Source organism: Aythya marila, assembly GCF_965140915.1.
Source record: "Aythya marila genome assembly, chromosome: 1".
In the NCBI taxonomy this organism is placed as follows: domain Eukaryota; kingdom Metazoa; phylum Chordata; class Aves; order Anseriformes; family Anatidae; genus Aythya; species Aythya marila.
In genome coordinates, this window is record NC_139042.1 from 24,427,537 (window position 1) to 24,453,303 (window position 25,767).

A 25,767-nucleotide genomic window follows, 5' to 3' on the forward strand; every position below is an offset into this window, starting at 1 on the left:
TCAAGGCTGCATTTTTACATGTTTAACCTTTATTTTATTGTATAGAATTAGTACTGTGGTATTGTACGTTATTTGTTTAGATGGGTAATGCAGGTTATATCTATATATGGGTAGTATTCTCCCCTGAGACTGTTCACTGATGCTTTTTGTTGTGGGATATGCCTGCCTCTGGGGTCATTGTGAAAGCTAAATCCTTGAAGTAGATCTGTGTTGAAACTAATTCTCAATAGACAAAGGAGAATGGCAGTGCTATAAATTGTCTTCACTTTTGAGGTTGGTTGTGATGGGCAGCACATTTTTTTTTTTTCCTGTTCATTTTTAGATTATGTCTTAGGTTTATTTAGGCTTATTAAAATAGTGTCTTGTTTTTGCATGAAGGGTTGTGTCAAAACCTATACAAGGACTGTGGCAGAGGAGTGTGCTCCTTCCAGAGTGGCAGCTGGAGGGCAGCAAGAGTTCTGTACCACATGCAGAGGCAGACAGAAGAATGAAGAAAAAAAAAAAAACAAAAAACAAAACACAGTCTGAATTTGGGAAAATAAAGCTTCAGTAGCACCTTAATATTCTGCTAAAGGGAAAGAACAAACCAAAACAAGGCTCCAGGCCAGCAGAACCACACTGATGACCAGATATCACAGAATCATGGACTGGCCTGGTTTGGAAGGGACCTTAAAGATCATCTAATTCCAACCCCTTGGCCATAGTCACCCACTAGATCAGGTTGTCAAGGGCCTTATCCCCCGTCCAGCCTGACCTTGAACACCACCGGGATTGGGGCATCCACAAGTTCTCTGGGCAACCTGTTCCAGGGCCTCACCACCCTCAGAGTGAAGAATTTTCTCTTAACCTCTAATCTACATCTCCCCTCTTTTAGCGTAAAAACATTCACCCTTTTTCTATCATTATCTGCACAAGTAAAAAGTCACTGCATTTTTTTATAAGCTGCCTTTAAGTATTAAAAGTCCTCAATGAGGTCTCCCTGCGGGCCTCCTTCTTCAGGCTGAACATCGCCAGATCCTCAGCCTCTCTTAATCATTACTCCAAATGGGGCCTGACGAGGGCAGAGTAGAGGGAGACAATCAGTTCCCTAGACCTGTTGGCCATGCCTCTGTTGATGCAGCACAGGATGCAAGTCTACAATTTGGAGACCACTATGTCATGTGGGACCGTGTCAAAGGCCTTTCAAAAGTACAGGTAGATGACATCAGTCAGTCTTCCCTTGTTTACTGATACAGTTACTCCATCATAGAAGGCCACCAGATTGGTCAGGCATGATTTGCCATTGGTGAAGTCATGCTGGCTGTCCTGGATCACCTCCTTATCTTGCACATGCCTTGACATTGCTTCCAGGAGGATCTGTTCCATGATCTTCCCAGGCAGAGAGGTAAGGCTCACTGGTATGTAGTTCCCTGGGTCCTCCTTTCTACCCTTTTTAAAAATGGGAGTGATGTTTCCTTTTTTCCAGTCACTGGGGATTTCACCTGACTGCCAGGACTTTTCAGATATGATGGAGAGAGGCTTGGGAATTCCATCAGCCAGTTCCCTTAGTTCCTCTGGGATGCATGGAATCAGGCCCCATAGACTTGTACCTGTTCTGTTTCATCAGGTGTTTGTGAACGTGCTCTTTACTTATAGCAGGGGGCAGTGTTTGCTCACCCAATCCCCAGCTAGAGGTTCATGGACTCAAGAAATGTGGGAAGGCAAACTGGCAGTGAAGATTGAGCAAAGAACTTGTTAGGTACCTCTGCTTTCTCCATATCTGTTGCTACCAGTTCTCCCTTCTCATCAGAAATATTACACTCATCTTGGCCTTTCTTTTCTAGCCAATGTAAGTATCGCACCCCTTCTCGTTATTCTTTGCATCCCTTGCCAAGCTCAGTTTCATTTGTGCCTTGGCTTTCCTGATCCCATCTCTGCACATCTGGATGGCATCCATGTACTGTTCACAGGCCACATATCCCTGCTGCTGCTGCCTATTTGCTTCCAACACCTCAGTTTGACCAGCAGGTCCTTGCTCAGCCATGCTGGTGTCTTACCTTCTCTGTTTGATTTCCTAAACACGGGGATGGAGGGCTCTTGTGCTCTAAGAAAAACGTCCTTAAAGAGTTGCCAGATCTGTACAGCTCCTTTTGACCCTAACTTCCAGGGAATCTTGTTCACTAGGTCTTTAAATAGCTCAAAGGTTGGTCTTTGGAAGTTCAGGGTCCTGACTTTGCCCTTTGCCAGGCCCATGCTCCTCGAGATCATAGACTAAAACAGGGTTTGCTCACTGCAGCCCAGACTGCCTCTGATCTCTGACTTCATCTGCACTGGTGATCACCAGGCATGTGATATGAGGCATAGTATGCTGCAACTCAAAAGATGACTTAAATCGAGACTGTAAATAAGGACCTCTGCACAAGGACATGCTGGTGTGGAGAAGAGTATGTCTATAGATGTTCATATTCCTGTTCGCTTTAGCGAACACTGTTTTTTCCATTTAGTATAAGTTTTCTAATTATTAACATAAAACAGCAGCTTTCTGGAACTTGAGAATTTGAAAGTCATTTTTTGACCCCTTTAAAAAAATTACTTCAGAAAAAACCATCTAAGATCTGGCCACCTCAGCATCTAGTCACACCACCTATCTTGTAAAGCTTATTTTTTTTCTCAGCAGGTTATGGTTTATCAGCTATATTCTTGACAGTGAAGAAAGAGGAAAATATTTTTTTCTCCATTAATGTACATATACAGATTTAACTATATGTTTCTGAAGATGGAATTAAGTATATAATTATGCATTTTTTTGCATATTGAAATCAGGATGGTATTAGTATAGTGGGATAGATTAAAGATGTAGAGTTTCAGCAGCTATTAAGTAAGATGAAATTTGAACTCTTTGCATGTGATTCTTACCTCCTAATGGCACTACAAAAACAAACAAGTAAATGTGTTTAATGAAAATATTCCAACAGTAAAACCATTTAAAACATCATTATTGTAATAATATGAAATTATTTTGAAAGCAGACTGCATTAATGAAATGAGAAAGTGTTAATTACTGGGCTATATGAGTATATGCAAATGTTCATATATTTGTAATTACTCTTTTTTTAATACTTTAAAAACTGCATTTCAAATTTATGGATGAACTTCACCATTTAGAACCAATGTATTTCAGCCATTGGTTATGTTTTGTATCTTAACTTGTAACTTTTAGACTAAAATTTTTGTAAATTGTGCTCTGTATTAATGATAATACACTTCTTTTTATTGTACACAAAAGGGAATAAATAACATACCTGACATAGCAGTAAATGTGGGATTAACATTTTAAAAATCCCGTGTTTGATTTAATTCATTAATTTCCACCAACTACATTTGCAAAATGTCTTTTAAGAAGTTCAGAATATCTCTTTACAATATTTTTGATTTCAAAAACACATAAAGAAATGTATTAGCTTTCAGCTTTTTCTATCTTTATGATGTTTGCCACAGGAAAGCTGAAAACCTTTATTAAACTTACTTTTTAAAAATTGCAATCCATCATCTAATTAAAATAAATCTATTACTCAGAGGTTTACAACTTCATAGATCATTGTCCTAACTAAATCATCAGTCCTGAAAAAGAAATAATTCTTGTGCATAGTAATTACCCTGAATCCAAACTTACATGTCATACCAATTGTGTTGTTCTCCTAGCCCCTTGAAACTGCAAGACATCTTTCAAAATCTAAGCATAGCATTTGTTTTTGTGATGGATTTGCATTTACAGCTTAAATCAGATATAATATTTGAAATTATGATGGATTAGAAAAATTAGGGCAAAACCTGAAAATATGAGATTTGCCATCTTGCATTTCTGGAAACTGAGGAAAAAATAAATAAATATTGATTTTTAGAACATAGCCTGGAATCAAGTTCATGGTGAAGATTAGTAGCAAACCACTGATTGTTCCTCCCCACCAAGACAGGGCGGGGAGAGAGGATGAATAAGAAATTAAATTCACTGTTCCAAAAGCCAATTTCTTTTCTTCTCATGGCACTTTAGAGTGTATTTGAACCTTTTTTTATTATATGATAGATGCTATTTTTCTAATTTCTGTAATAATCTTTTCTTTTCAGTTTCCGCACTAGTAAAGGTGTTGGGTATTCTGCTCATTTTGTTGGCAACTGTTTAATAGTTACATCGCTGAAGTCAAAAGGCAAAGGTTTCCAGCACTGTGTGAAGTATGACTTTCAGCCACGCAAGGTAAGCAAAATAGTATTCACAGTAAAGAATAACGTTGAAAATGTGACAAAATGCTTTTGGAAAGAAGTACTAAAATCATTTTAGTGATATGGCATCTGTAGATAAAATCTGTAATTTCTTATTTATAATTAGCTTCTCTGTCATGTAGAGTGTTATGTCAGTTACAGGCTACAATCAGTTTAAAAATAATAATAATTTATGAAGTTACCTTTCTATAAAGTTGTTTTTAAAAATACTGCTCAATTAGCTTCAGATGCTGAAGAATTTTAAGTATTTGTGAAATGGTTGTATTTCATTTTATAAGGTCTGTATGTTACAGAAGTAATTCCTTTTCTGAACATTCTGTACTTGGTAACATTGGTGACAATGCCTGGAACAATTTTGCTGGCAGTGTTAGAATTTTGCATATCTGTGTTGCTAGGAGAAACAAGGATCTGAACTTTTTCTATATTGGTGATGTTTTGGGATTTCTCATTTTTTATAGTAAGTCTTGATTATTTCTCTAGATCATATTAATGTTTCTTTCTGCTGTATGTCTAGTAGTGTCTGGTAATCCTAAGAGAACAGTGATTCTGCTGGCTTCAAAGATTTCAGTTAGCTGGCTGCAGCATTAACTTTCCCATACAGCGATCATTTTTTGTTTGTCATTGATAACATTCCTGTATGTATTTTGCTGTGAAGATTTGATTTGATTTGATTTGATTTGATTTTGGCTTTAGGATTCCTACACTGAATTTCAGCACAGTCTTTTATATTTTAGCAAGATATTCTTTTTACTATGAAGGACTGTAGTTTCCTTCATGCCAAACTTGGAAAATGATAACTCTTGCTATTCTACCTAAAATAGTTAATTATGAAATACTAGTAAATGTCTATCTCATTATATGATTATCAGTGTCAAATCATCAGCTGATCTGCTGAAGTATATCCAAATACATCTTTCATGACAGTTTTATATTTCTCCTAGATCTTGCTTCATACACTTTGGGTCATATGTCCAATTTTAGAAAGCATTTGGAATAAATCATTATATTTGCAAGTATTTTTGTGTGCCTGTGGTGGTTTTACCCTTCTGGACAGCTGAACTCCATCCTAGTCACTCTTTCACACCCACTCTTCAAAGGAAGAGGGGAAGAAAATATGATGGAAAGGGCTGAAGAGTTGAGATCACTCACCAATTAATGTCACATGCAAAACAGACTCAGCCCAGGGAGATTAATATAATTTATTGCCTACCACTAGCAGACAAACCTAATGAGAAACTAAAAGAAAACTGAAAACACCTCCCCCCATTCACCCTCTTCTATGTCCTCCCTCCAAGTGGCACAGGGAACAGCGAGGGAATGGGGGCTGCAGTCAGTCCCTGATGCTTTGTCTCCACCGCTCCTTCACAGTCCCTCTCTGCCCCTGCTCCACGTGGGGTCACTCCCATGGGATGCTGTCCTTCCTGAACTGAGCCTGTGGGGGTTGCCCACAGGCTGCAGTTCTTCAGGAACTGCTCCCACATGGCTCCGTCCCACGGGGTCCATCCCCCAGGAGCAAACTGCTCCAGCACGGGTCCCCCACGGGTGGGCGGCAGCTCCCCCAGCCCCCTGCTTCTGCGTGGGCTCCTCTCCACGGGCTGCAGCTCCAGCCCGGGGCCTGCTCCTGCGGGGGCTCTCCATGGGCTGCAGCCTCCTCCAGGCCACAGCCACCTGCTCCACCGGGGGCTCCTCCACCCATGGGGGGGCTGCAGCGTGGAGATCTGCTCCATGTGGGACCTGCAGGGGGACAGCCTGCTTCACCAGGGGCCTCTCCACAGGCCGCAGGGGAACTGCTGCTGCCTGCCTGGAGCACCTTCTGCCCTCCTGCTGCACTCACCTGGGGGCTGCAAGGCTGGTTCGCACTCCTCTTCCCCAGCTGCTATTGCACAGCAGATTTGTTCCCTATTTTAAATCTGCTTCCAGAGGCCCAAGCAACATTGCACACTGGCTCAGCTCTGGCCAGCAGCAGGTCCCTTTTGGAGCCAGCTGGAGCTGGCTCTGATGTGGCATTGATTGAGTAGCTGCTGGGCTCTGCTCATAGAGGTGTTCCCTGCAGCGCCCTACTACCAAACCCTTGCCATGTAAACCCAATACAACAGCATATATTATTTTCTATTAAAAACTTGTGCGTTTATGAGTATGGGAAAGTGCATAGAGAATAATGGAGGAAAGGAAACCTGTCAAATACTCTAAGTCAAAACATAGCCTGTTTAACATGTACATTAATTTTCTTCATATTGTTTAGTTATTACTTTGGTTCCACTAAATATGCACTGAATGCGTTGATATGCATTCAAAAAAATTCATTTATATTTACAAAGCAGAGAACTGTCGAAATTGTATCTCAGGAAGAGCTAATTTTGTCACAAGACATACTCTTTTCTAGCATCTGCTTAGAGATGTAAACATTTCAGCAATAGCTTTTGCCAAAACCATCCTCATCAAGCTTCTGAATAATCAATTTAAAAATATATTTTTGTTGAATCACAGTAGAATTTATGTTCAAGCCACCTGGTCAAAAGGTCAGAAAGATATTATGTTATTGTGGAGATCTTCCCACTGTTAACTGTCATGTGACACCCTAGGCAGTATAATATGAAATCTTTTAAGACAGGTATTAAGCAGTTATTTTAGGTTTTAATTAATGTATTTTAACAGCATTTTATAATTGTGTGTTTACAGAAAATACTTGAGAAACTTTGTCATAATGTCTCTAATATAAAATGTGAGTGTAGATTAATAGAATGACCTCTTGACAGAAAAAGTATGAACAGAAAAGCAATTTAGTCAAGAACAAACAGCTTTTTTTTTTTTTTTTTTTTTTTTTTTTTTTTCTGGTGTTTTTAATCCGGAACACCTTTCCTAGTAGTAGTATAGATTAAAATTACATTCTACGTTTTGGAAAGATTGTATTCTTAGTGTGAAATTCCTCCTTTCTCCAATTGTACTGTGCTATGAAGTAAGAATATCACTTTCTCAGAAGTGGGTGATTAAACTTAAAAGATTTCAGCAGTATAAAAATTGACAGGCTCTTATCTAACTAGAGGTGTCTTTGGGTATTACCTAAGGAAGCTTCTTCTTATTACAGCAGAGAAGCATGGTATTTCTGGATTTTTGAGAAAATGGTATAGGGAATGAGATTTCAGGATGAAATTATAGGAAAATTGTATTATTGACATGTAAAATAATAATAACAATAAAAAAGGTAAGCAAATTTTTCAGCTTAAGCTTGAAAAAACATATGAAAGAGTATAGAAGTTTGTTTGGATCATAGTGTCATAGTAAAGTCCTGAAAACCATGTCCTTAAATACAGAATATATGAGAAATCAACTAACCATTGGTACGACATTATAAAGAGCATCCAGGTTAATGAGACAGGTAGTAGGAAACTATGAGACATACATATATAGTCGTTTCTGCACATCTAAAAATATACATGTATATATATAAATGAAACTGTAATTGCTGTCTTAAAGGAAGATTTTCACATAACAGAAACATGAGATTTGTTGACTTGATAGTCAAAGAATCACAGAATGGGTGAGATTGGAAGGGACCTCTGAAGATCATCTAGTCCAACCCCAACTTTAACGAGTGTCAGTGGATGCTCATTTAAAATTGCACTTACAGTTAGGAGTGAAGTCCTGTATTAAAGACATTAATAATAATACCAGTTTAGGTAAATAAATTCACTGTAACAATAAATGAGTTTCTGAATGCTGAAAATCACTAAGTAGAGAAAACATGCTATTCAAATTTAATTGCATAATGAGGATGGTTATAACATAGGTAATGGACTAGGAAACATAAAGAGAAGCTTATCTTACTTTGATATGAACTGGGTGACGTATTACTGAGATGAGAATTCAAACTTCTAAATGTCAGCAACATTTGGATTTATTTCTTTTTGAAACTTTTAGAAAACTCAAGAGCTGCATCTCACTTGACTTGGCCACACAAAAAAAAAAAAAAAAGAAAAAAAAAGCAGAATGCACTTAGATATGTGGGATATTTTTATTTTAAAGGAACTACAAAACAAACAAACAATCAAAAACACTTCACTGCTTTTAAAAAAAATAAAAACATTAGAAAAAAGTTTTTCTAATTAGAAGTTAAAAAGATGGAAGCAGTTAAAAGATGGAAGAGTTTGATAGTGTTGAAGCTATTTCTTAAAGACAAATATACAGAAGGCTGAACAAATATACACTTAGTCCAAAAAAAATCAATGGGAAGCTTAAAAGCTCATCAGAATGTATCTGAACACAGATAAATAGCAAAGCAGAGACTATTGTAAACAAAAGAAAATCTTTCAGAAGATGTAAGTTGCATCAAAGTAAAGAATGCGTAGAAAAGTATGTTATAGCAAATTATATGTGAAATGAGAAGAATATATTTTTTTTTACTCCATAAGGACAGTCATATGACTAATGCATAACAGGAGCCTTTGAAGAACAATGTTGTAACAAAAAGGCTAAATGAATTAATTGCATCATTGTTTACTACAAGACAATGGGAATGAGTCAGAGGAAGTGTTTCAAATTGAAATTTCAGATGAAGAGGTATAGAAATCAATATAAGAAAGAGTAATTAGTTGTCAGGACCATACAGTAGGCACTGTGAAGTTCTATAGGAACTTGAATATGAAATTTGCCAAAATTTTAATTATGGTATGTAATGTATTTTGCCAAACAGTGGGTGATGGAAAATGATACAAAAGGCTTTGTCCATTACTTAGAATTACATATTTGTTACTTCTGCCTGGTTTCTAAACTATCAAAATGAGGCAGAAGCTAGAAAAAAATAATGAAAGAAATTATTAGAAAATAAATAAATAAACATATTTTGGACAAAGTAGTACAGTACTGCACTACATGTTTTGTCTCCAAGTTCTGTTGGAGGATTCTTACTGTGCATAAGAGCAGGTTTGTGAGCCATTTGATAACCATATACACCAGTATGTGGATTGCCCAAGAACTTAAAGCATTTTACTCCTCTGAAGGCCTTAAAGAAATTAAATTGTCATGTGGTAAGATAATTGATATTTGTTAAAATACAGGGATGAGAAGGATATAAATTGAGAGAGCAAGAAGCTCAAAAAAACTTGATTTTCCTGTCAATGTGAATGCAATATGAATTTAACTTTCAGTTTGTCATCATCTATTGCGGGATGGTATTTCAGCATCTATTTGCGTCTAGTATCAATCAAACTATAAGGAGTAATGTAGCTTTTCAAAGCTTGTTATATCTAGATTCGTACTAGTGATAAATATGACAAAAGGAGTAAACCATTTTTTGAACAATACTCAGTACAAAGAAATAATAATGTAAGATGTAAATTTAGTTAATCCAAGTGCAGGAGGCAAAAGAATTTTTTTTATGGGATTAGTTGTGGAGCTGGGACAAATTGTGTGTACAGGCACTTGTGTGTGCATACATGTATGCAACTAAAGAAAATCATAGAATTATAGAATGGCTCAGGTTGGAAGGGACATTAAAGATCACCTAACTCCAACCCCCTGCCATAGACAAGGATGACAGTACATCAGGTTGGCCGAGGCCCCATCCAGCCTGGCATAGAACACCTCCAGGGACAAGGCATCCACAGCTTCTCTACCTCACTACCCTTACAGCAAAGAATATCCTCCTAATGTCTAGTCTAAATGTATTGTCTTCAGTTTAAGACCATTCCCCCTTGTCCTATCATTATCCACCTGAATAAAGAGTCCCTCTTCATCCTTTTTATTAGACCCCTTTAAGTATTGAAAAGCCACGATGAGGTCTCCCCAGAGCCATCTGTTTAGGCTGAACATCTCCAGCTCTCTCAGCCTTTCTTCACAGGAGAGTTGTTCCAGCCCTCTGAAAATCTTTGTGGCCCTCCTCTGGACTTGCTCTAACAGCTCCCCCTCCTTCTTGTGCTGGTAGCCCCAGACCTGGATGCAGCACTCCAGGAAGGGCCTCATGAGGACAGAGTAGATGGGGAGAAGGGCCTCATGAGGACAGAGTAGATGGGGACAATGCCCTCCCTCCACCAGCTGCTGGTCATACCTCTGTTGATGCAGCCCAGGATGCAGTTGGCCTTCTGGGCTGCAAGCATGCACTGCTGGCTCTTGTTGAGCCTTTCGTACACCAGAATTCCAAAGTCCCTCTCCACAGGACTGCTGTCAATGAGTTCTCCTAGTCTGTGCTCATGTCTGGCATTTGCCCAACCCAGGTTCAGCACTTAGACTTGTTGAACCTCATTAGGTTCACTTCTCTAGCTTGTCCAAGTCCCTTTGAATGGCATCTTTTACTTCTTTGGTATCAACTGCACCACTCAGCTTGATGTCATCTGCAAACTTGCTGAGGTTGCACTCAATCCCATCATCTATGTCATTGATGAAGATATTGAAAAGCACCAGTCCCAAGACAGACCAAGGAACACTGATTGTCACCAGCCTCCACCTGGACACTGTGTATGGCCATTGAGCCACTTTCTTAATCACCAGCTGGTCCACCCTTCAAATCCCTATCTTTCCAGTTTAGAGACTGGGATGTCATATGGGACCATGTCAAAGGCCTTACAGAAATCCAAGGTGACATAAATTGGTCTTCCCTTGTCAACTGATGCAGTTACTCCATCATAAAATGCCACCAGATTGGTCAGGTATGATTTACCTGTGAAGCCACACTGGCTGTCCTGGATGACCTCCTTGTCCTGCATGTGCTTTAACATTGCCTCCAAGAGAATTCGTTCCATGATCTTGACAGGCACAGAGGTGGAGCTCACTGGTCTGTAGTTCTCCAGGTCTTCCTTTCTACCCTATTAAAAATGGGAGTGATGCTTCCCTTTTTCCAGTCACTGGGGACTTTGCCTGACTGCCATGATTTTTCAATTATGATAGAGTGTGGCTTGGCGACTGCAGCACCCAGTTCCCTCAGGACCCTTGGATGCGTGCCATCAAGGCCCATAAACTCGTACTTGTTAAGTTGCATCAAGAGGTCCTGAACTTGCTCTTCACTTACAGTGGGCTCCCCCAGCCCTTGCCTAGAGGTTTGGGGACAGGAGATCTGGGAAGCCTGACCACCAGTGAAGACCGAGGCAAAGAAGTACCTCTGCCTTTTCCCCATCTGTCATTACCAGTTCTCTGTCTTCATTTGTCAGAGGCGCTACACGCAAAAACAAATTCAATGTGTTTTTTAGAGCTTGCCTTGGAGATCGGAGCAACAGATGTAAATAGTGCTCTGAAGCAGTAGCTATGCTAAAGATTCAAAAAAAATGCATGACAGGAAGGAGATTTTGACTAAAAGAAAATGCATATGCAAGGAATGCTGGTTACCATGCAAATAAAAAAAAAAATAGTAAAATGATAAAATCTGTGGGTTTTTGCTTTTTTTAAATAAAGCTTGACATGCACACCAATGCTATCAAAAGATGGTATTGCTCATGTTATGGGATCTGTGGACAGTGTTGCAACAGAAGATTAATGAGCTATTTGTTTCCAAACAAATGGATCATCTATTAAGTTTATTCTACACACAACGGGACAAGCTGCACACCAGCTTGCAGACTGGTATGTTGTCTGAAATGCTCTTAAAGCATTGTAAAAGGAAAAAAATCATAGAATATATGTGGACAGAACTTGGAGGTTATCGTTATCAGATTATTACAGAAGTAATTGTAAATATAAGTAAATAGCTATAAAATATACAATTTTTAATAATGCCATTGCAAAGAATGTCTCATCTCAGGAAAATCATCATCATCACTAAGTGGAGATTATTGTTGAATAAACTTTGAATGAAAGAGGACGAATTTTTCATCTAACATATTTTTGTTAGGTGACGTGGAAGATTCAGAAAAGAAGCATTGACTAAAGCACTGACTAAAAGTAGTTGCATGGTTTGCACTTAGCTTAGTCAAGTTAAATTTCAGGGGTCTCAGTGATTAATTTTCTGCTGAACTTATTGAGGTGTTCCTTTGTGAAATATAATCTTCCTACAAAAGGGAAAATATTTTTCCTCCCTGGGGTCTACAAAATTTCAGCCCACAAAAATTACTTTGTTCATTTTTGCTTGGAAAAAAATAATTAGGCAGGTCACACGTGACTTCAGAAGACAAAGCTGCAGTGGTATGTCCTTAATCTAGTATGACCCAATAAATCTGTTTACTTGGACATGAAGGAAGTGATATAATCTTATGTACTATTGTACAATGAGTAGGATTTTTTTTACCCTCCTGTTAACTATAAGTTTTTAAGTGGAAAAAGTGAAAATACATTTTTAAAGACCTGGAAAACAGATGTGGAAAAATGTGCATTCTAATATGCATATAAAAATAAAAATATAAAAAATGCAACTCAGTTTAAGGACTACTGCAAAGATTATTGAGAATATATATTTTGCTGCATGCTTTTTTATTTCTAATTATGTGCCTTCTCTCATTTCAAAAGCAACAAGCAAAAATGTTTTTACTTTTATTTCCTCTGATAAAGAGAGGGAAATTTTTATATTAGTAAGATCTGTATCTGTTAAACCTGCCTCAGAGAGTGAGTCACCAAGTGAATCAGAAACCTGTACTAAGGTATTGTGTTGAGAAATTAAAAAAAATATAGGGATACAAGTTAGTTGGGTATGTCCTTATTTGTTATTTGATGAGGGACAGAGAAATCTTTGCAAAGAAGTATAATATTAATTTTCTAAAAGTACTTTATTTCCCTAAGAAAATAAATAAATAAATAAATAAAAAGAATAAATCTGCATCATTTTACTTCATACTTAATACAAAAATATCATCCATTAACAGCGGAGAGTCTTGAGAACTGTTTTGAGGAAGTTATGGATTTATACAGGGAGTTTTTAATATATAACATATATGTATTCAGTTGTTTGTTTGTTTGTTTTTTAAGTAATGAAGGATATAAGTGCTAGACTGCTTGCCATCTTTGTAACACAGTCTATTTCAGGGCTACCTTTGCAGTTTCCAACAAATGCAAGAAAAAACTGTTTGACTCCAAATTACTCATTTACATGCTTCAAGTGGCAAGCGAAAGTAAGGCTTTCAGTGTGTAACTAATATGAAGTTTAAACACTCCTATTTCTTCAAAAGTTTAATAGCTACTTTTATTGAAAAGAACTTGCTTGTGATTTAAACTATGTGTTTAAGAATCATTAACTTTACAAGTTACAGGGAGTTGTATCCAATTGAAAGAGGCAGAAGAATGGTACATGCGAAGGGGACATTTTCTATGGAGAAGTGAATATAAAATATTTATTTATATGCATGTAGGATCAATAAATTTGTTGTAATACAAAATGTTTTATACCTGTTTTTACCTTTTTTTTTTTTTTTTAAGGTAGAAGCTGTAAGAAGTTCAATGATTCAAGTTGAAAAATGGTTATTGATATTTGTAAAATAATGTTACATATACTATGGTTCCATTCTTAATGAGTGAAATTGATCAGGGCTGCATTTTTAAGTCATGCTTAGTAGAATGTATCACTTAACTTCTCAAGAGTAAATATGAAGTAGTTCATTTTGAGTCTGCAAGACAAATTGGTAAAAGTTTCTTGACATGTTTCTCACTAGGAAGAAAAGAAAAAGATAAAGGATCTGCCTACAATATTTTCAATTGTCCAAATAACTACAGGGTACTTAGGAGAACAGGTGAAAATTATAACTTCTTAATTAAATCAGAGGGCAGAAGACAAATTTGTCAAATATATCGTTAACATGCTTCATTTGTATGTGGAGGAATGGTTAAGTGAAGTAGGTCATGTGAATGTTGAGCAACTAGGAGGTTGCGAACTAACAAAGTATCGAACGCAGCTCATTGTCGTGGTTTAACCCAGCTGGCAGCTAAACACCACGCAGCCGTTCGCTCACCCTCCCCCCTCCCTCTCTGGGACAGGGGAGAGAAATGGAAAGTGAAGCCCGTGAGTTGAGATAAAGACAGTTTAATAAGACAGGAAAATAATAATAACAAAATAATAATAACAATAATAACAATAATGTTACAATGGTGATAATAGGAAAGTAATAATAATATGTACAAACAAGTGATGCACAATGCAATTGCTCACCACCCGCTGACCGATGCCCAGCTTAACCCCGAGCAGTCCGGCCCCCTCCCCCCGGCTAACCACCCCTATATATTGTTTAGCATGACGTCAGATGGTATGGAATACCCCTTTGGCTAGTTTGGGTCACCTGTCCTGGGTCTGTCCCCTCCCAGCTCTTACTGCACCCCCAGCCTGCCTGTTGGCAGGACAGAGCAAAAGGCTGAGGTGTCCTTGGCTTGGTATAAGCACTGCTCTGCAACAATTAAAACATCGGGGTGTTATCAGCACTCTTCTCATCCTAAGCCAAAACATAGCATTCCACCAGCTACTAGGAAGAAAATTAATTCTGTTCTAACTGAAACCAGGACACTCATATGAGTCTGAGAAAGTGCGTAAATGAGTCTGAGAAAGTACGTAAAATCTGGGAGGTTTCAGGGAGGTTTCAGGTACAAGAACATGATATCTGTTGATGGTCTGGGAAAGTACTAACTGTGTTATTTCGGTTGATGGGAGTGAGAAACTAGCTGATAAAATAGAGAAATGCACTAACCAATCATGAGCTTAGCTTTTGCAATATGTATGAGCTAATTATATTGAATTAGATAAAAGACGACTGAGCTATCCAATAAATCGAAGTTCACTGATCACTCATATTGAGCGTCTGTGTCTTCCTTCCGTCGACAACAAATGTCCTCGCAACATTTGTATGTCCAAACTAAATGCATTCTGTGAAGTATTTTTTCAACAAGTTGAAAATTCATGACAAATAACTGATTCAGTATTTTATAAAGATAATGATAGTATGGCACAATATTATAGATGAGAGTATTGTTGGTGTAGAAGAGAAAGACCACCTCAACCACTTAGAGGATAGCTTCTCTAACTTCTTGACAGCTGTTTTATATTGTAAAACAAGTCAACAAGGAAGGAAATTTAAATGATTGAAACCATCAGTGATTTAGTGAGACAGTTCAGACTTTACATACATGAAATTCTCTCTTTTACTTTTTTTCTTATGGAAGAACAAACATATGGAAGAACAAACAAATATGTTTTCTTACCAAGGCAGAACAGAAGGTGAAGGAGGAAAGGAATATTTTTTTCTATTCGTGTTTATTGTGTTGTAAAAGCTACCTAGATTATTTTGATTAGCTCTTAGGAGGTGAGTTCTTCCAAAAGGTTAGCCATCTAATCTAGTCAGCTGAACAAGAAAAAGGCACCTGCAGCAAATTATTGTGCAGGTGTAGCTAAGACTTGGAGAATGGTATTTAATGCCTACAAGTATTCAACTTGATGCACTCCTTATGTAAGAATTGTAGGTGACTGTCTTATAGTAGGTATCTAAGTGAACTTTGGTTTTCACAGATTTTTATGATTGGATCATTCAGTAAATATGATCTGAGTTTGTTTATTAGCTTGGCTTTTGTTTATGAGGTTCTCTACTTCGGAGAACCTCATAGCAACTAGAAAAAGAAAGCAACTAGAGTCAAATGAAGTAACGCAGTTTCTGTATTAGGGACTTCTGTTATGTTTGTTTACTTATGAGGCTGTCTGAGACAGCCTCATAAGTATTCTTTTAGGAGGATGTGGAGCATAGGCCTAGAAATGCGGTTCATTTTGGATATTGAAATTTTTTACATACAATAGTATAAAAATCACACAAAATGACAAAAATTAATGCTTATGGAGGTTTAAACTAAACTTAAACCTTTTGCCAAAGTGGTAAATCATGTGGGGCTGCATCTCTTCAGAGTATTTGAAGTGCTATTTTCCAAGGGTGGCAATTTGTTAGTAAAGCGCATACAGATATGAGTATTTTGCTGCATAACTAGTTCAGCTTTATTCTAGCTTTGAAACTGTAGCACTACTTTTGAAGCCCTTTCATAGTTGGACTGAATCCCATGGGAGGAGGAGGGATATACCTTTTTTCATGAAGATGTGTTTACTAAATATTCTGAAAAGTAGTGGCATAATCATAAAACAAGCTTATTAAAATAAATCTCCAGTGACATAGAAGTGTTTTTTTTTTTTTAAAAAAAAAAAAAATGTTTAAAATGTTTAAAAAAAAAAAAAAGCTAAACATAACAGTCAAAAAGTAATAATTAAAATGTGCCAAGAAAGAGAAAGCAAATAAATTGTAAATGACTATTTCAAATAATAATATATTAACATAATAAATGAGCATTTGTACCTGGTAAGTCCAGATGATAACATATACAAGACTGCTACTATAACTACAACTGAAACAACTGCAGCCTTACTCAAAAGGGAAAGTTAAAGTCCATATATTCAGTTTAAGCAGTTAATTGAAAAAATAAATTTTAAAAAATCACTATGATCAGTCTTTTGAGATGCTCATAAATTGGCTTGAATTCTGACCAAGTGAGTAATTGTTCATTATGTGTAGTCCTTCCCTGTTCAGGGAAGTGGCAACTAGATTAGGCTGCTCTAGGTGTTTCCAGTCAGGTTTTGAGCACCTCCAAGGAAGAGATGCTTCACAGCCTGTTTGTACAAACTGCTCTACTGTACAACCACCCTTACTGCCAGCCTTCTTACTTATGTTTAAATGAAATTTCAAGTATTTCAGTTTGCTCCTGTTGCCTCTTACCCCGTTACTAGATACTACTGAGAAATCTCTGATTCCCTCTTTACTTCCTGCCCATTAAGTATTTATACACATGAATAAAATGTCCCTGAGCCTTCTCTTTTCGAAGTTAAACTGTCCCATATCTCAGCTTCTCTTCATGTGTCAGAGGCTTTGATCACTTCATCACGTTTATGGCTCTTTGTCGAACTCTCTCCAGAATGTCCATTTTCTTCTGTTTTTTATGTGTTTTGAAAGAATAGATGCCCATTATAGTTAAGTATGAGTTGATTTTGAGATCACAAAATATTAAATTACCGTTCCTAGGATTAGGTTATTCTGAAGGTTGGGTTCTAAAGGAAAATTAAGATTTTCTTCTTAAACTTTACAATTTACATTTAAAATTCATCATGGACATAATGATTCTAGTTGAACAAATTATTTGAAAGACTACCATAGTTGTACTTGGAAGTGTTTTACTCAGATGCTTTCTCCCCTTGATTATAAAATAGAAAGCAATTGAGGTGAGGTGCTAAACTGGGCTGTAAAATCTGCTGTGGTGATTTTTTTTCTTTCTTTTTATTTAATAATTTCTGATAGATTAAAAGACAGAGATGTGTGATGTTAATTTGTTAAGGCACATAGAAATGGATTTCTGATGAGACCTGAGTTGTATTTTGTGTACAGCACATATGTTTTTAGATTACGCTTTCAGGAAGGGAATGTAATAATCTTTTAAATTTTATTGTGTTTTAATTTTATTGCATTCTTTGCTCATATCCCATAAAAAGATGTTGGTAGGTGCATTGTTATGTCTGAGCACTGTTCTACTGAGTGGACTTGGAAGTTCCACTGACTTGACTTTTAATCTTACGTGTTTGTAAGGATTCATCTGGTCATATAACTTCATGAGCTTTTTCACTTATTTTCATTAAGTTTATGTATTATAGCACAAAAACTGCCACTATATACTGATTTTCCATCTCGTTTCAGTGGTACATGATAAGCATTGTACACATCTATAATCGCTGGAGAAACAGTGAAATACGATGTTACGTGAATGGTCAGCTGGTATCCTATGGTGACATGGCCTGGCATGTTAACACAAATGATGTAAGATTTTATTTTTTTCCTTTCTTATACCTTCACAGTACATCAAACTGTTCACCTAAGTAAATGAAAAAGTAAATGAAAAGTAAATGAAAAAAGAAAGAAAACTACAGTATTTTCTCTAGATCTTTGCAAATTTTCTTTCTTTTTTTTCTTTTTTTTTTTTTTTAAGCTTTAAAAGCCTTAGTTATGTGTTTCATAAAATTTAATATTGCTGTGGTTTCTTTGTGTATTTTTTTTCTTTTCCTTTAGATTATAATGGATTTGGGGCTCTATTTTGCAAAGCTGTTTTAAGGAAATCTGTGGAGATTTTGTTAGAGAGACAGTTATAGTTAATGTTTTTAATATATAATATTGTTAGAGGACAGTGATAACAATGGATTCATATTTCACTTTTTCCATAGAAAGTTATGGTGGAGTTACAGATTTGAGATGTGTAGATTAAGGAAAACCCTTAAGAAAAACTGATTCATTCAGCCTAATGAATATGTATGCTGCAAAGTATTTTTGTATCTGCCAATAATTTTTGTATTATGTTAAATTCTGTTTTATTCAAGAAGACACATCTGTTAATGATTACAAGATTTCTGTGATATTTTTGTTGATTGAACATTAGATTTTAAGTATATACTTTTTTTTAATTGCAGTAGAACTTAATAGTCTGGACCATAGTCAGAGTCCCATTGATTTAAGCACAATACATATATATATATACATATATATATATAAATATTGTGAGAGATAATTTCTTCTATGAAGAATTTACCATATTAAAGCAATGAGACAAACAGAGATTAAGGAGAAAAAAAAAGTTAAAGCTGGAAAACAGAAGCACGGAGAAGCGTAAGAAAATTTATGGCATTAAACAAAGTCTGATTTCGTACATCTATATCCCAGTAGCAAGCATATTTTGCCTCTTTCATTGTTTGACTTGGATTAGTTCATAGGCAGTTGCCTAGTATTAAAAATGCTGTGCTTAATTATTAATTAATGTCCTTAATTATTAAGGGTTTAATATTTAATTAATGTTGTTAGCAAGTACAAATTAAGTACTACGAAGTGGCAATTTTGTATTTTGAATTTTATTGGCTTGGATGACCAATAGGGAGACTATGGAGACTACCAATAAAAAGATACTGAGACACGCAGAGTTGTGTAGAACAAGTGAATACAGTGTTCTTGTGTCTGCTTGTACCACAGGCAGAAATGAGTAATTTTTACCTGGAAGAGATTGCATGTATACCTGTAAATACAACTAAATGTTAATTGAACAGAGTTCAAGTTATGTTAACAGTACATTCTTACAGGAAATGTATCAGATTTAGTATTTTTGGATTATAAATTATTTTAATTAAATCTATCTATGCTTTAAAAAAAAAAAAAAGAGTCCACTTTCTTCTATGATGGAATGAATGAGACTGTACACCTAATGATGAAGAAAACACGAAATATAATAAAGATAAAACTTTTCAGATGCTCACTGTGTCAAAGTTACCACTGGATAAAACTCATTTGGATTATATACTTTTCAGATTAATTTAATAGATTTGCCGTATTGAGTTTAAAGTTAAGGGACTGACTGAGTTACATTTTCTCTCAAGCATAGATTTTGTCTTGGAAAAGACTGCGAACTGATTTATTCCCCTCCAATAGAGCTCACATTACAGTTTTTTTTTATATTTTAGTGTCATTTTTCATTATGTGACATTTACCTCTTGTATCCAATACTTCAGTCTACAGTTTTCATATGTGCAGACATTGAAGATGTCTCGGTTAACTCCATCTTCATTAATGCTATTTAATAAAATATAAAAGCTATAAAAAGTTTATTGTTAGTTGTGTGTCACATAACTCAATGTTTTTATTCCAAGGACTATTTATAGTTAGAGATTATGACAAAAAAGATTAAATTAAATGCATGAAAACACATAACACAAATAATTGAATGTGTACAATTACTAGCTGATCAGTACATTAAACAGTTGATTATAAGAGATCAAATAGCATTTAGAGATGAATGTTACATTGGAAGAGTTGATTATTATGGATTTTAGATTAGGAATTTTCCCCCAGTTATGGGAAGACATCAGAGAAAGCATAAAGCTGTTCAAGATGTAGAATTAGGGGGTTAATGAAGTCTTGTGGAAGATTTTTTGCTCAGATACTAAATTGAAGACAAATTTGATGATGTCATAGAATCATAGAATATCCTGAGTTGGAAGGGACCTTTAGGGATCCTTGACTCTAACTGCTGGCTCCGCACAGGACCACCCAAAAATCAAACCATGTATCTGAGAGCACTGTCCAAATGCTTCTGGAACTCCAGCAGGCTTCCTAATGCAGATTACAGTAGTTTAATTTGTCTCAAAAAGTGAGGCCCATTCCTTGTTTTCATTAAATAAAGTACACATGGCAAGGAAACTAAGAGATCCTGGCCAAAGATCATTATGCTGTCGATGTAGTCCTCTTGTGCTGCATCTTTTTTCCTAATTTCTCAGATCTTTATTCTGGATGGTTAAGTTCTAAATTTCATTTGATCTAAAAGCCTTTTTTCTTCAAAGCACCAGAAGAACTTAACCTAATTCTTGCAAAATAAATTTAACTTGGGAAGGAAAAAAAAAAAAAGCCACACTTCAAATACGAAATAATAGAAAATGGACAGATGGAGAACTGCAGAAGGTCTTTGTGCATATAGAAGGGTAGATGTGAGAAGAAAGAACAGAAAATAGTGACTTCTCTGATTGTGGAAGAAGTCAGAAGGGGAGTTTAAGTTCAAATCACATCACTGTAAGATGTGGTCATAGAACTGTGCACCAGTTGCAAACTAGAAAAAAAAATGTATTTGTTTTTCTGCCACATGTGTTTAGCTATTTTAGCACAACAGTGAAAGAATAGTGTATTTTGCCATTCTAAATTTCTCTGTTGTATGTTAAATGGTTAATAAAAAAGAAATTCTAATAGCCAGTCATAACAGCACTGTAATACCAACCCATAAAATAATACATGTTAAGATACTCAAAATGAAATTTATCACTACAAAAATTTCTTAATTACGGTCTCCATTTATTTTTAGCTCCAGTAGTTGTACATGATAGTATTTCATTATATAGTTTGTGTAACTAAAGCTCATTATCATTGCCTCTTTCTGATATAGAGCTATGACAAATGTTTTCTTGGCTCTTCGGAGACTGCTGATGCTAATCGAGTGTTCTGTGGCCAGCTTGGAGCAGTGTATGTATTCACAGAAGCACTCAACCCAGCACAGATTTTTGCAATACATCAGTTAGGACCTGGTTATAAGGTAATAATGGATCTTAAAAAACATTGTTTTGTAAAACTGAAAATAACTGATAGACAATACTTGATAGATATAGTTGGAAGCTATATGTAAATGTAGATATTTCTCTTGGGGTCATATAGAGCTGTGTGATTTGTTTTCAGCAGAAGATAAGGATTTTGTCAAGTTTCCTAACTGTTCTTAATTTCTACCAGCTTTTTGAAAGATGCAAGTAATTGCTTTAAAAAATAGCTGAAACATGATTATATGTGATTTTTTATAAATTTGAGTCATAATCAAATTAGAGCAATTTTGTGTTTGAGTACTAAATAAATGGCTGGGGAAAAACTTTCCTCCTCTCTCCTGTTTTGTGTTTAAGAACTGAGTTAAAGTAGATTAACATTGAACAAAGCATAATAAGCCAATTCTGTTCAAATACACAGTTTTAAAGAGTTCTGCTGAAGTAAAAGTTGAGCTTTTCATATATGCTTTGCCAGAGAAATTTAGGGGGGACAGTATGGACAAATTTATAGTGCACACATAAACTTTGATCAATGATATGTATGAACAATGTTAGTTATTTCTTGAAATGGCTGTGTATAGTATTACTTTATCAAGAAAAACAAAGTAAATGTTTTGCAGAAGTGTGTGGAAACTGTTTGCCCAGCAGAGAAGACTTGAAAATGTCAGAGAAGACTTGAAATTGGCCCTAACCTAGCTTAAGAGTATGGAATTTTTTGTTGATTTTTGAAATTTGCAGTATCATCTGGAATACTTGCAGATTCTTAGTATATATCATATATTTTTAAAATAAAGACTTTTAAAAAGGGGCAAATACAGATCAACATTTAGATTCTATTAATCTATAGATTAATAATATATATAATCTATATATAACCTATATTCTATATATAGATATATAATCTATATATAACCTATATTCTATATATAGATATATAATCTATATATAGAATATAGGTTATATATAGATTATAAATATAGATTATTAATATAGATTATCTATCTATGTAGAATCTATATTCTATTAATTTGCTTTGCTGAAAATGACTTTGCTGTAAGTCATTTGATGACAGCTAGCATCTAAATGACAGTGACAACTGAAAATATCTTTTGTGGTATATATGTGGTGTGAATAGCCAAATATATGTCAAAGGTACTTGGAGAAGAGGAAGTCTGTTGCATGTGTTTGATGGTTAAAACCTGCTGTAAAACCTAAAATGTTCAGTTAGTCAAGAAGTGTATCACACGTGCAAACAAGGGGTACTTTATTTCAATCTTAATACTGTATTTTGTTCAAACAAAGATTTCTGCAAATGTGTTTTTTTTGGTCATACAAAAGAAAATAATGTGACCTTATAGTGCTTAATAATAAATGTAGTAAATCTTTATGAATTTATTAATAATATTGAGTGTTGAAGGGTTTCATAAGGCATACGTGTTTTCATGCTAAACGATATTTCTAGCAGTTACTGCACGATCATTATTACATTTATTGATTATTAGGCTTCTGTTAAACTAAATTTCTTCACACCTATAGCTTATTACTGATTTTTGTAAAATGTCAATCAGATTAATTTAATACTTCGGGGATATTTCTCCGTGGTATATGATGATTTTAGGTTTAGACTGTGTTCCCAGCACAGCTAACGCCTCTTTCCTCTGTAAAGTGTTTTCATTCTTTCTCTAAGTATCTGAAAATATAGCTTTTACTAATAATGGTTAAACATTAATTAATGCCTATTTCTCATTTGTAGAAGCCTCTGAGATTTTAACTTTAGTTAAAATGTTTAGCTATTGTTTTACAATATAATCTATATAATATTGCAGTATTCATTCATTTTGTCTATGATGTTCACATGCAGTCAGTTACAACATCTACTATAATTACTTCTCACTTCTGAACAACCTTAAGTGCTTTAGCATTTTAGCTTTAGCTTCAGTTGCATTCAGCGTTGGATACTGCAGATGAGTTGGACTACGATCTTCTCTTGTTGTTTCCTGATTATTATTATTATTATGCTTTTATTGGAAAATTTGATGTAGAATGTGTGTAGTGACATTAAAATTTATGCTGCAGAAATAAAATTCCTGTTATTGTAAAGATAATCCTGCATCAAAAGAAAACAATGCTTAACTTTTTCCAGTGATTTGAGGCAATTTCTTTTCTAATATTAATAAATACAAAAATGGTAATTGTGAGTTTTTAATTTTGTATTGCTAAATTTAACTGCTATGATTCTAGTACAAGCCTATGTCTTAATAGCCTTATGCCATACTTCTATTTACATAGGTATTTTCAGCTGCTTATCTGGTTGCCCAAAAGCTTAGATTTCCATCTTGACAATTTTTATTAGTTATCGTAGGTTTAAAATTTGCAGAAATGTTTATGATCTCTGAATAAATTCTTATACTATTTGTAGTCTAGCAATAAATTCTGATACCACTTGTAATCTGACACCATGTCTACCACTTATGTAGAATGTGCAAGCAAAAGTGCAACAAATTCCAAAACTTCCTGCAAGTAGGTTGTTTGCATCTGCTATGGAATTCTGTATACTGTATGAATATACTGTGTGAATATAGTATATATGCACTAAGATATTGTTTGTGCTAAATGAATGAATTTAGGCTTATCAGTTCAGTTCAAGGGTAGGCATTTAAAGGTTGATTAAAAGTCATCTTTTATGTCCCAGGTGACAAAATTGCAGCATGAGATGGCAGTAGCTCTCCTACAACTCTTCATGGTATTTTTTGCCTTCCTAAGTGGAAAATATACATATGGGATATATAAAAAATCCAAATTCATAGTTTTTTCCATGTTAAAAAAATAATTATATTCTGACTGAAAGCTTCATACTTTGTTGTCAAAACTAATTTAGACTATTTTCATTATAGTAATCACAGGGCATCATACAAGTTCTCCATGTATCCAGTTTGTAGCTAGAATAGACAAATATCACTCTCCTTCCTATGAAGTTTGGAAAACACTTTATATTGATTCTCTAACGCTGGTTACACTAAGTAGGTATTAAATGTACACAAATTCACATGTATTATGTATTTCTGAACATTGTTTATTATACTTTGATAACCAGATAAAAAATAATGGCTAAAAATTATCTCAGGAGCTCCTGTGAGTGTTTTAGAGAAGGTGCTTACTTGAGGTTGTGGCAGAGAAAATCAAAGATGTGAGTTTCTTGTAAATCATGTATGTATCACATAGGATCTCATATAAAATCATATATATATCAATCCTATATTGAATAATTGATAAAGAAGGTAATTTATGATGATAAGGTATAAAGGAATAAATATATGTATTTGCCATTCAACATCTTAAAACTAAGGCTCTTTGTGGTCTTTATGCCCTCACACTGATTGTATGAGATCTCAAAGTTTCATTCCTTCCATGACCAGTAATTAACCATTTTCTACTTGACCTTATACACTTGATAGCCTCTGCTGTCCTCCTGTGGATGCATTTTCCCAAGTCCCCAGTACAGAATGAGTATGCTAAATTTATATTCTTTTTTTGTGTAAGCTAATGTTAATAACAAAGGAGTATTGTGTCTAATTAGTAGTTTCTTTTTCCATCATACTGTAATAATGTGAATAGAACAATAGCGTTTCCAATTTAAGATCATTCTTACTCAACTTGGATGGCTGTAATTCTTTTTTCAGACAACTTTTGAAATCAGTGAAATGACTGAACTATTTCTGTCTCTGCAATAAGTGTACAAAGATATATCTGTATAGTTAAATATGCTCTCTGGGGAGAAATGCATCATCACCTTCATCAGGACAAGTCTCTAACCAGTAGCAGTGATTTCCTGATAAGTGAGATTTAGACAGCCGTATGAACTGAGAGCCAGCTCTCAAGTTGTAAGCGTAAGATTTAGTCTGCCTATTTCTGCTTCAGTGAGCAGTATGGCAAGATAAGGGAACCCGTTTATAAATTAAAGCATTTGATGCTGAAGGCTGAATGTCCACAGTGTGTGTATCAGGGTTGGGGGGAATTGTTGCTTCAGATTGGTTAAAGTCTGATACTTTGGACTGAATGACTGTCAGCAGTCAGTCAACATTTCTAGTTCAGTTTCTTCCAAACAGAAGTCTCTTTGGTGCTGAACAGGTTTTTAATATGCACAAAGCAGTAAGTGAGGATCACTGGGAGTTTCCTTACCAAACATACTGACTGACAGATCTGCTCCAAGGGTTCTCAATCAGCTGCAGTCAGATGCCCAGTTTATTCAGTCTACATCTTTCTTATGACAAATTGATGCTTGTCACAAGAGCTCATATTGTCAGTCACTTGAGCAGTCACCCTTTCCCATCATTTGGCCATAAACAAGAAAATTTATTCAGGATTTCCATCAGCCTTGAGAACTCTGCAAAAGCTGCATGGGTTTTATGGGTTTACATAACTGGCAGAAACCTGTACTATTTTTTGAAAGAGCAGCTGATAGCCTATAAATTGCCTATTTT

General features: G+C 35.4%; 1 protein-coding gene across 7 annotated transcripts in view; it reads left to right on the top strand.

Annotated features, from left to right (window-relative positions):
- Positions 1 to 25,767, top strand: part of NBEA (neurobeachin) — a gene marked incomplete at its 5' end in the record, with an annotated part of 512,607 nt that overhangs the window by 105,087 nt on the left and 381,753 nt on the right. For all 7 annotated transcript variants that reach the window (XM_082765401.1, XM_082765407.1, XM_082765402.1 and 4 more), the window contains 3 exons: positions 4,105 to 4,231; positions 17,871 to 17,990; positions 21,142 to 21,288. In XM_082765401.1, the coding sequence (XP_082621527.1) occupies positions 4,105 to 4,231; positions 17,871 to 17,990; positions 21,142 to 21,288 (394 nt within the window). The remainder of the gene's footprint in view (positions 1 to 4,104; positions 4,232 to 17,870; positions 17,991 to 21,141; positions 21,289 to 25,767) is intronic.